This window comes from Nothoprocta perdicaria, unplaced genomic scaffold (genome assembly GCF_003342845.1).
Source record: "Nothoprocta perdicaria isolate Ctin4 unplaced genomic scaffold, notPer1 scaffold_25, whole genome shotgun sequence".
NCBI lineage: Eukaryota > Metazoa > Chordata > Aves > Tinamiformes > Tinamidae > Nothoprocta > Nothoprocta perdicaria.
The window spans coordinates 2,965,179-2,977,456 of record NW_020455477.1 but is presented as its reverse complement, the minus strand read 5'-3'; the positions used below and the strand labels follow the sequence as shown (position 1 = coordinate 2,977,456).

At 42.0% G+C, this 12,278-nt stretch overlaps 1 protein-coding gene across 9 annotated transcripts in view; it reads left to right on the top strand.

Annotated features, from left to right (window-relative positions):
• Positions 1–12,278, top strand: part of DOCK10 (dedicator of cytokinesis 10) — a 113,072-nt gene that overhangs the window by 17,169 nt on the left and 83,625 nt on the right. For 8 of the 9 annotated variants that reach the window (XM_026040042.1, XM_026040041.1, XM_026040040.1 and 5 more), the window contains exon 2: positions 10,366–10,485. In XM_026040042.1, coding sequence (XP_025895827.1) covers positions 10,366–10,485 — 120 coding nt within the window. The remainder of the gene's footprint in view (positions 1–10,365; positions 10,486–12,278) is intronic. The other variant, XM_026040037.1, reaches the window with a different exon arrangement.

Here is a 12,278-nt window from a genome sequence, read left to right as displayed (position 1 = left end):
GTGTATGTGTGAGTGACTGAAAGTTGTCAAGCTGTGTGATGAGTTATTGCACATCAGGAATGATTAAAAGCAAACAAGACTAAAGCTTGGAGAGTTCAGGAGCTTGCAGGAGCTTATGGTGTTGGGGAAGCCCTTTCACATTGTCACACTGTAGATAGGATGTGGACCAAGAGCTGCCTTGTGATGGTCCTTCTCATAGCCAATGACCCAGGCTTAGCTCCTCCACGGGAGCCAGCAGTGTAGCTGCTGGAGCAGAACACGTTTCTGCATGAATTCAGCTCTCGCAGCTTGCTGTACACAGTTTGCACCTTCAGGTCATCGGGAAGAGGAGAAAACCACTCTCCAGTGTGATAACTGTATGGAGCAGACTCAGAGCTCTCGGCAGAAACCTAGGAGTGAAATTCTCCATTGCTGTAAACAGCAGCTTGGCTGTTGGTGGGAAGGATTGCCCTTCTTAAAACTCAGCAGTGTGTCACTAGGCAGTTCATGTAACTGCTTTGTGTGTAGGGGCTTTCTTAACTCTAAAACTGAAACCTAGAAAAATTGTAGGTAAAGTGCTTAGAGCTTTCTGATGAGCACACAACCTAAGCTCTAAGTACTGACTTTGGACTTGAATGACATTACTTTAGATATCAAACACTCATTTGCTTCTCTGAGAATGACTTTGAGACAGTGTATCCCTTTGAAAGAGATGTTCAGTTTTCTTCTGTAATTCTGTGGTTTTGAGTAATTTTTTTTCTCCTCCTGTTCTGTACTAAAACTCAGTGGTAAGACAGTGAATAACTTAGTTCCCATTAGCTCTCTTGGATAAGGAGAATATTTGCAGTTGTAACACTTGGTCACAGATTGATTACAGTGGTTCATGGTTCCTCTGGTAATGGTTATGGTTGTATTAAGTAAGTGATGGGTTTGGTAGCTCATCTAACAATTCCTAATGTTTTAAGCTTCAGCATTTTGAGTCGCAGGAGTGAATGCTGTTTGCACTGCTGAAAGCACCTAACCCAGGCAGTGCTCGGCGGCGCTGGGAGGATGCGACGATGTGACTTCCCCTTTCAAATCCCGTTGAGAAGGGGTTGGGGTCACAACTGTCTGAATCTTTATGTGAGTGGTGCTCATTGGAGTTGACCTTCACCTTTTAGGAGAGTATGAAGAATAAAACTAAGCCTGAGAAATAACGATGAATGAGTCTGCTTGTAAAGGAAAAAAGTGTGTGTGCTCCTTCCTCTTTACATCTGCGGATAACACCCTGTTTTACTGCATTCAGTGGTGCCAAGGAGTGTGAAGCTTAAATTGTTCTGATTTCTAAGAGACATTAAGGTTCATTTTAGGTTTAAAGCATAGGCGTGCAGTTGTAAGTGTTCGGTTGTCTTCACTTAGAAGTGGGGTGCTGTGCTTCCCCATCCCACACTGGTGGTTTGGGCTCCACCCCGGTGACATGAGCATCTCTCTCAAACTGAGGGGCCTAAGCTGTGCCTAACCCTTCTGACTTCTGCCCTTTTCCACGGTGGGAAGGACCAAGATGGGATCACGTGGAGTGGATTTCTCAAGAGGTTTTTTAGCTCCCAGGAAATGTGGGTAGACTTGATTTTACTTCTGTGGCTAAGTAGTAATGTTGGGTCTTTCTTACCCAGTATTTCTTAATTGGAGTACATCAAATGTTTGACCCATGGGTGCTTTTTGTTGTCAATCAGGAGCTGAGTGTTTCTTTTGTGTCTCAGTCTATCACCTTCTACTTTTCAGATTTCAAAATGGTTTTGCTTTTACAGAAAGAAATAGCCTACAAAGGCTTTTGAAGATGAGGATCCTATTCAAAGAGTTCATATCTTAATACATAATGTCTAGACTACTGTATTTTCTGTAGAGTGATTTGTATCATTTTCTTGAAGTTTTTTTAAATAAGATGAATCATAACCTGATTATATTGAATTGCTTGTATTTTGTAGATAGAGCACAGTGTGGTTGACCAGAGTTTTACCTTGCTTACATTGTGCATCAATGTCTGATAAATTACTGGAATGTCCAAGAAACTCTTACAAGTTTCATACTGTTTTGAGGGGTGTTATGTCTATGCTGTGCTGAGCTTGCATGGCTGGTGCTTATTTCTATGGATAAATCCTTGGTGGCAATACCTATAAAGACACAATCATTTACTTAAATATTTAGTATGAAGAAAATCCGTAACTACCGAAGAGTTAATGAACTATAGCATAAGTAGGAAAAGGAAGGCATTCGGGGAGTAAAGTTGCAGGTGGCTGGTAAATAAGATGGCTATTAAATGCTCTCTAGAAATCAGATGATATTTGTGAGGTTATATAGAGCTCATACAAGCATGGTGTTGGTTGCTTTTTCTCTAAACACCCATGTGCTGATTCTACAGGAGTGAGCCTTCCTTAAGGACTCGGATGGAGCAGGTTGCCCAGTCTGAGGGAACTGTAATTTCTAGGGAGACCAAGTGCTTTCCCTGCCCTGTCTGTTCATTTGTTGTGTCAGGGAAAGGTTCGTGGGAATAGTCATTGGATTGAATTGCAGCTGGGATAAGGGAAAGGAAACCCTATTCCTTGGCTGGCCAAAAGGAAATCATTCAGACCCAGATTGCTCCCCGTTGCAGTATCCTTCTCTGTCATTAGCGTGTGAACTTATGCTTTTAATGCAGGGATCTGAAACTTTAGGTCGATTCACATGCCTACATTATAATTTTCTTTGTGTATTTTGCTTAAATGCAAGTAAGGGGAATATATATTTCAGGCATATTGAAAATACTTGCGGTAGTTTTGGTTCAGCTAACTGTTAACCAAAGCTTTGTTTTCAACTAGTTTTTCATAGGCATTGTGCTGAGGTTCTCCACACAGATTTTCCATGGCCTACAGTGAATTTATTAATGAAGGAAGCTTGCACTCTGTCAGGAATGTTCCCTCCATCAGCCCAGGGCTGCTGGGGGTTACGGGCCAGCGTTGTTCCCTCTCAAGACCAGACACCTGCGCAGCTGGGACCGCACTAGGAAAAGCTTCTGTGACTTGGGAGCAGGATTTGCGTCACGTTTTGAGTGTCCCCTCTCAGCGCGTGGGGAGGACAATTCCCTTCCTCTTGATGGCACAAGCTGCCTCTTGCAGCGATGCAGCAGCCTAGGGGACTGACTGAAAATGAGTTCAGGCTCTTTAGGGATAGATTCACTTTTTTTTTTTTTTCTCTCTCCAGCTAAGACCAGGTGGGAGGAATAATGTGGCTGAATGGTGCTAGGTTTGAGGTCTGCGTAATTAAGATATTTTTACAAGACTCTTTTCATTTTCCCTCTAAAGTGACCTACGGGCAAATATTTAGTCTAGGCTTCAGAAGCAATTATTATTTAGAAATTGTCACTTTGACATTTTAAAAAGCCATTATCTGTATTTTAGTTTAAAAACCTTTCAGCTCCCTTAGAGGTCAAGTTGCCCATAACATGGTGGTACTAATTCTAGTAATTTTACCATTACATGAAACTTAATCTTCTCTGTAAAAAGGTTTTCCAGCTATCTGTGTAGTGGGAAAGGCGGAGGATGCCCAAGTAATTTATTTTCGTATTATCTTGAATATTCTGCAGACTGGACTGCATTGGTAGTTCTGTCTAATTAAAATGTGAAGCACTAGTCCTTGCAGGTGGCCCTGCTGGTGCATGGCCTGGATTTGGAAAGCACAGCATTGAGTGCACAGTGTCAGGCGTGTATTAGTGCTCCAGTGTGAGAACCTGGGAAATACTTCATCCTAAATCAAGTGTAGCCTGGGGCATCTCCTCCTTACTGCCCAGCAGGGAAGCCCTGCTGAACTGAAACTCCTGCAGGGGTTTCATGTTTTAGCTATGAATAAGATGGCTTTAGTAGGCTGAGTGACTAAGTGCTTTCTGAATTCACAATGAAAGCAATGACTAATTATAACTTGTCAAAATTAATGGAGAAATAAAAAGTAGTACAAAGAGTAGACTGCTCACAATTACCCCAGAGTAGGTCACTAGTTTGAGTAGCGTTAACCTGAGTGGCTTGTTCGTTGGCTTGTTGACTAAAGCCTTGAGAAGCTGCAGCTGACAGTGGGCATTAAAATGAAAATGGCCTGAATTTAGTTCTTTGAGATGCTCAGAGATGACCTTTTCCAAATATTTGTTACTCTGAATTCTCTTACAGTAGCTTTTAAAGCTGGAAAGCATGCACAGTAAAGTCTTACAGATTTTGATTCACAAAACAATGTTGATTTCCAATGTAAGCAATAAGGATTCATTCCATTCAAAGCTGTGTTTGTAGAGGATAAGTCTCATTTAGTTGAGCAAATCCCTCCTTGGCATCGAGCAGAATTTTCTTTGAATATGGAGACTGTAGAAAAAGGACATGTCTTCTAACTTGCCTTAGTCCCTGCAGGATCTACCATAGGTTTGACTGACTTTGTGCTAGTTAAGCTGATGACTACTGTAGTATTTGGAAAATGATTTCTAAATCACTAAGAACTTTGGGGTTTGAATCTTTGTAATTTTTTGGAATTTTCCTCTCTACCAGAATCTTGTGGGAACCAGCAATTCTTTTAATGAAATTTATTGGCATGCTGGCTTCACCACCAGCACTGAAGAGAATATCAGTTATGCTGCTCAGCTCTGAGAGATTTACTGGATTTCCTCCAAGTGCAGTTCCCTGAGATTTAGTGACAGACATTACAAATTGAACACTTTGGACCAGACAAGTGAGTGTTTCAGGAGTGGGGAGAGAGGGTGTCACTGTTTAATTTGTACCTCTAATTTTAATAAAGATGTTGACTGTGGATCAAATGTTGAGCCAAATGTAGCTTTTGTAACACGACCAGAGACATTTGTTAACTGGAAATAGCTGCATGCAAGGCCAAGCCATCGTAAAAATGATGAGATCTAAAATAAAAGAAGGGAACGTCTGACTGTTTTCTGTCTGTGCTTCCCTGCCCTTTCCCCGAGTGGCTCTGGCGGACACTGAATTTCTTCCCCTGTGCTTGAAATGCAAGAAGTGCCTTAATTAAAAGCTTAATAAGCCCTGCAGCAAGAAGTGGAGTGTCCTGGGAGCAGAGGTTCCCAAGAGGGAACTTAAGGCAAGGGACCATTTTGGGTGGATGGGACCTTATCTGTTCCTCGCAGCTCTGTTGCCTGGGGGCTCATTGGGGAAATGCAGTCCCTGTTGGATGGTACTGCCTTCTCTGTGCCTCATGTGAGCCCCTCGGCCCTCCCACCACATGCTGCTGCTTGATGGTCACCTGGCTGATGAGCATGAACATTAGACCCCCAAGTGCCCTTCTTGTGGAAACCACCCCATGGATCCAGCTCATGGACCATATAAGGGTAACCTGATACAGTCATTACCCCTGTAGAATCCAAAAGTGCTGGTTACTCCATAAAATGTGTATGGTCTTTTAGCTTTATGAAGGCAGTCAGAACTTGGTCTAGTGCTACACTTTCTCCAAAATATGTGGGATCTCAACTGTTTTTCAGTTTCAGCTCTGATAGGCTTGGCAAGGAAATAATATGAACTGGCCCACCCTGGTTGAATAAAATTAACTGCATATATTAACAATATAAAAATGTCAAATCATTGCCTGTGCCAGATGCAGTACTTAAATGGGGCGAGGAAAGGAAAAATGAGAAGTCTGGGAAGGAATTTACATGGGTGTCACTCCAGAAAGTCATTTAATTTGCTCTTGCAAGTTATGGCAGGATTGGGCTGCTTAATAGTATATTTGGGAGAACCATAAAAAGGAAGAACTTGTAAGTGAGGTGTGGTTGGTTCAGTAAGTGGCTGTGCCTCTTGTAAGAGTGTCCCAATCAATATTCCAGATGCATATTAGAATGAATTGTGATCTTTTTAGACAAGCCATAGCTTAGATAAAATATAAAATGGGAGTTCTGCCCAATCTAGACCTGTCTGTCTGCCACAATTATTTTCGTTTTCATGACCCATCTGTGGATTCTCATGCCCTGAAGGAATTTTTACTTCAGGAGGAGTCCAGCTACTTAAATTGTTTGTCTTGTTCAGGTGTATCACTTATTCTCTTCTCTCTTCTATGAGAACCTTAGAAGAAGATATGTATCTTAAAAGTCTTCACTAAATTCTTACTACTCAAAATTCAGTGCTCTGGACAAACAAACAAAAACCCTGATCTGCCATTCCATTAAGGCATTAGAAAGTAATAGCATTTGTTCAAGTTAATTTTTGAAATGGGGAAGTGCTTGTAACGACTGTCCAGAGACTATTGGCCTCAGTTGCATCATTTCTTCCTTTAGCCTCTTTAGCTAGCAGATATATGACTTTAGGAGGATAATATGCAAGTAACTTTATCCTGTAATTAAGAAGAGATGATGGGTACCAGTGCATCAACATATTAGGCTTTTGTAGCCAGAGACAAACCATGCACTATATCTGGTTCTGAAAAATCACTTATGTGGATATTTTTGGTCATGCTTGCTGGGAAAATAGTGCTTATTTTATCTGGGCTATAGGATTATAGTTTAGATCTCATCTAACAAAGCGGGATTTCTTCTCGGTGTTGATTGAACAATATATCACTGATGGCATTCTGGGCTGTTTGACCAATGTGAAATGAATTGGTGATTATCCCTTTATGGTGTTGGCTTAGGTGCTCATTGGAGATCCCAGGGCTTGTCAGAAAGTGACCAAATGTTCAACAAGACTGTTGGATTATAAACTGATACTGTTGTGATTGTTATAGCAGGTGAGGAGCTGGAAAGGACCTTCTTACTGTGAGTTCACAAACCTGTTCAGTACTACTAGGTGTAATTCACTACTCACTCGAGATAGGGAATATAAAAAGGATTATAAAAATCCAAGCCAGCATAATGCAGTCTTGGCACAGTGGTTGCTCGGTTGGTCCATGTCCAAAAAGAACAGACAAGTTAAATTGAGGAGAAGTAGCCCTGTGGTTATTAAAGCTTTAAATCAGCCCTACTAATTTACACATTTTTGCTAGTGCTCTTGGGGAGGAATATCCTGATCCCACCATCACTGCTAGTGACTGCTCGGGACAAGAAAGCTGAGCAGTCATTCTCTGTCTTTTGAGATAACCACTAACTAAAACAGCTGCCAAATGGAAAAGTTGCCAAATTGAAGTACTAGCTCTGCAAAGGATAGAGCCACAGTCTATTGAAGAACATGCAGAATTATTAATGTTTTAAGGTACAATAACAGATAGAGAGGCATCTTGTTTGTTATACTGTGATTGATATCAGCAGTGAATAGACTTGATTATCTCTGCAGTGGGAATATAGAAGAGTACAGCTTACTGTTTGAATCTGATATGTGAGGTTTATCATAACATGATCCTGCCTTGTTTGCAGGATTTTCCTGAGGTATCATAGAAGAAAAAATGTCATTTGCACTGCATCAAAACATCCGTGTAGATCTCTAAGTGTTTCACTGAAAGGTTTTCTGGTAGCTTTGGCAATGCCACTCTGCCTATGTTATTCTACATTTCTCAGAAGATGTTTCTACAAGAACATGCTCTTTATTTTGCAGCATGGAGGGTCAGAGAGAACCAGTGTTGTGGGAAGGGTGATGTTGATGGAGCTGCTGTGTTCCTCTTCAGGGTTTTCTTGGATTTCTTTTTTTTTATTTTTTTATTTTATTTTTTTATTTTTTTTTTTTTTTTGGTCTCACAAATGAGCTCATGACCATCAGGAGATGTGCGGCCTCTCCCAGGAGCGGGGCTCCTCCTGGGCGGCTCCTCTTGCTGCAGGCAAGAGGGAGGCCCGAGGCTGGAGGAGATGCAGCCGTGCTCCCTGCATCCATGCCGGGATTTCCAGGGGAAGCAGAAAAGTCCCTTTGTTCTGTTAGCCCTGCCAAATTCTCTCAGGAGAGAGAAACTGCAAAAGCCAGAGCTTTTTTGGGGGGGAATCCCCCATGTTTCAAGAGAAGTTCTAAGATTTGTGGGATTCCCCAGCTCTTTTTTTCACTCTGCACATCAGATAGGCAGGTCACTGCTCATAGTGCTTACTTGTAAGGCCTTTTTTTGAAAGTTGATGTCTTTGTAGTTTCCCAGGAGTATGTGACATAGATTAATATTGTAGTGACACACTCCTGTGTTTGGGGAGCGGGCATTTGTGGTATCAACAACACGCCTGATGCTAAAACTGAAGCTTGTTGCAGACCCAGTGGTACTGTAGTACCTGTTCTGGCTAGGGATGCTTTGCATATAGGTAGTATCATGAGCTGTCTGTGGAAAATGTGCTGTAGTGGAACTGCTGCTCAGGAAAAATGCCCGTGTGAAACTCTTGGGCCTCATTTACTGGTGCGCATACTTCACTTAATTGTTTTATTTGGCAGGTAGCTTCTATAAGATTACCTCCTGAAGATAATAGCAGGAATGCTGATATGATTTTACTTTGTGCTAAACTTGGCCTAAACCCACTCAATCACTTGGGCTTGTTTGTAGTTCCTGAAATTAATGGTACAGGAGATGATGTGAAGATGATGTGGTTGGTGCAACTCAAACACTTTCTCTTCAAATCTTAACTTCCTGAAACTTGCACCTAAATAGAAAAACTTAATAAAAAGATTTAATGTTAAACTTAATGAAGGAAAGTCTAAAATTGTGACTAAAGGGTACTGCAGTGACTGGAAGGGAGTGCTCAGTGGCAAGATGGTAGCATGAGTCTACCGTGACGTTGTTCCTGCTGGGGTAAAGCTGTAGGTGAATGGGAGACAAGCTGCAAACATAGACTGCAAAAAGCTATAGCAGGGCCAGGATTTGGAGCTAGAGTTATCGCTATCTGGTATCATCAGAGACCTTCTTACAGACTTCACCAAGAAGTGGTTTTGCCATTACGGAGGAAGGAAGTGACACATTAGAAAAAAATTACTAATTTAAGCTTGGTTAAAAAATATATTGAAGCCCAGGAAACGTATGGGGGAAGTCATCTGAAAGCTACACAAAGATGTTGCACTAAGGTTATAAGACAACCCATGAGTTAGTTGATCAGATTGTTGAAGGAACAGCTCCAACTCTTAAACTGGACCTCTGTTTTCGGAGGTGCTGTACAGTTGACAAGTCCCTGAGCAAACTGGTCTAATTTGCTCTGAGAGAGGATCTGCTCCAGGATCTTACCGACCTGTTATCAAGTGATTCTATCACAAGCTGCTCAGCCATTGCGTATATTCCTAAGATCATGTGCATCGCTGTGGTTTAATCTCTTTTTATGTGACTATTCTACTGATATTAAACTTTTAATGGATGCATCTGATTAGCAGAAGATGACTTCAATTTATCCATTGCCTTTCCCTGCTAGGTTAATGGCTGGGAGAAACCTTGAGGGGGGTAAAAATGGAACTTGAGAGCACGGTCAAAAGAGGAGATGCATATGTTAGAAATAGCAGGTTCCGAAATTTGTTTTATAGATGTATAAAACTTTTTCTGATATCCTGTGGTTTGTACTCATCTAGGTAAGAGGGAAGGGAAGCTCTGTATGGCTCTGGATAGTACAGTGCAAGGATGAGATTTTTTTTTTTCCAAGTCCACCATTGCATCAGACCCAAGTGTTCCGAAGTATTTCTGTACTTGTTTTCCACTAGGATTCTCCTTTTTCTCCCTCCTTACCTGCTTTCCACTATGTTCTGCCAGTTCTCCTTCTCATTTACTTTCTCTGATAATTTTAAAAATGTGTTTGCATTAGACATCACACTAATACGTGAGCTCTTTGTTTGTATAATGCTTTCTATTTTGGGGCCGTATGTTAAGCATTTACTTGAGTGTGGCTGTTCTTATCATGTGTTCTTATACTCCCACCACCTTGGGCAGCAATAGCACTGTTAGATGGGACTAGTCCAGTTCCTGACAAGAGAAGTTTTGGGACTGAATGCCAGATATTCCAGGAGAACTGGATTCTTACCAAGGAAAACAATGCCCTGGCACTCACAGGCTACCAGCAGTTCAAGAAGTGGAACTGTGCAAGAGTGAAGAAATTAGTCAGCCCCTAGTAATGGAAACAAGCGCTAGTAAAGTAGGTCATTCATTCCACAACTTGTGAGCTGAAAATCGCATCATCTGTGTTGAGCTCAAACTGCACCTCTCCACCCGTGTGTATTGAGAGAGAAAGGGAGAGCAAGTTCCTGAGAATGACCGATCGGGTAACGTGGTTTTGGCCTCTGAGCTGATGGATTTTTCTGGGAATAACCGGGGTCGAAAGGGCCCTTAGGGCTGGCCCTGCTTCCTCGTTGCCGGCCGAGCTGGCTCCACTGCTGCGGGCTGGGAAGAGTGGAGGGAAAGGGAAAAGCCATTCGTTTTCTGATGTAAAAATCAACAAACACAGCGGATCTTAGTTTATGAATAGAAGAAGAATCTGAGAATAGATTGCTAATCTTTTATTTTTCTCCATAGCAGGAAAAACCCAAACTCCTGGAGCCTTTGGATTATGAAGCTGTTATCACAGAGATTGAAAAAAATATTGGAGATAGTCTGTTTAAGGACCTGATATTGTTCCCTGATGATGACTTTTCAGTAAGTACAAGGCAAATGTGTTTTGTTCTTTCTCTCAAGTTTGTCTATCTGATGATTTAGCTTATCTTTGGTGTTAAAGGGAAGTGCCAGAAGATTCCCTGGGACTCTCTAAGATTTTCTTAACTTCTGTGTAATGCATTACTCCCCTCCCACCAAATTCATTCTCTCTCTCTCTCTCTTTTTTTTTTTCTCTTCTTTCCCCTCCAACATTCATCTCTGAATTTGCTATTCAGGATTAGTTGCAGCACAAAGCATTGGTTGTTTGGAAATGCATGTTGGGCACTCACAAGATGTGTTGTTCCATAATATGTACTTGACTGTTTGCTCAGCACAAGAGTAGTTTAGGCTGTACTGGAATCTCTGCTTGCCATTTAATCTAATTTAATTGCATGTCCGTAACTTACAGTCTCTTTGAAGCTGTTCTAGTTAATATATTTGGCAATTAAAATAGCAATGCCCACGGGGCCTGACCGGGTGATACAAGTCACACTTGGTGGGTAGCAGTGCTGGCTTTTTAGGCTGAGCCATTGCTGGCATGATGTTACATGCAAAATGATGAGCCTTGAGTGTGTTTGGTTGGGGGACTCTTTCAGAATGTTTTCCAGTGGCAATGGAGATGTGGGGGATGCCCTGGGAGCGCGGGGCAGCCCCTGGGCAGGTTGCTGCTGGACCCCTGCCCACATCTTGCAGCTGTTTCTTTCAGATCAGCCAGGCTCTCTGAAGGACTTTGGGGTTTGATGAGCAGGCATCCCTCATGGAAACGCTCTGCAGTCGGTGCCAGCTGTAGCTGCTGCACAGGGCCCTTCCCATCCCATCCGCTGCGCCGCTGTTGTCCCAGCGGCCCTGAGCCTAACAGGCAGCTTTGTTTCACTAAATGGCTCTATTTCCTTGGTGGCATTAACTGAGTTAATGCTCTCCTGGGACTGAAGGAAAGCTGAACAGAATACATTTCCCCATTAGCGTTAATCCCTTTATCCATTTTGCACATTTGTGAGTTTTTTGAAATTGAAATTTAGCATTGCAAAGCTGGCAGTTTGCTCTGTGCTCTCGCTAGGCCCTTGAGCTCCCTGATATAGTGTGGCTGAGCTCAAGCTGGAGGAGCAAACCCTCTCGGTGAAAGGAGAATCGTGCCCAACCATTCAAGGCCTTTGACTGTCAAATCATATTTTCATATCCTTATTTTAATTTCATTTTGGGCAATTTCAGTATGGCTTTTAGGAGCTACTTCTATTTTATTTTCTCTGTTATATTTTATAATTATTTTGCATTATTTCTAAATATTTATAAATCTTCTAAAACAAGGCTTGCCAGAGTGGTAGAGGTGGCTCTTACTCATGAGCAGAGAAGACGGTAGTTTTGTTGCAAGACTATGGCCCCTATCTTTTTTCTTTAGTGTCTTTTACTGTAATCAGCTGCAGTAACAAGAGCTTATGTTACCAGACAGGACTGCAGAGCTTTCATAGCAGACAGGTTTTCAGCTGCAGAATGTCTATTTATAGTCCTACTCCTTCCTGCTCAAATATCACCTGTACGCAAAAGTCTGGGTCATCCATTTGAGCAGAAAGAGATCCAGGTTTGACTGAATTAGAAGGTGCTCAGGCTGGCTCTTGAGTGTTATTTAATGTGATAATGCCTCAGGAAATGGTGGATGTTGCTGTTTAACTGTAATAATTAGAATTGCTGTGGACTTCATGGCTCAAAGTGGATGCAGCCCTGGTTTGGGCTGTGTGTTAGCCCATCCACTGGACATTCTATAGAGCATGAAAATAGCTCTGTATCTTCAGAGCAAAACT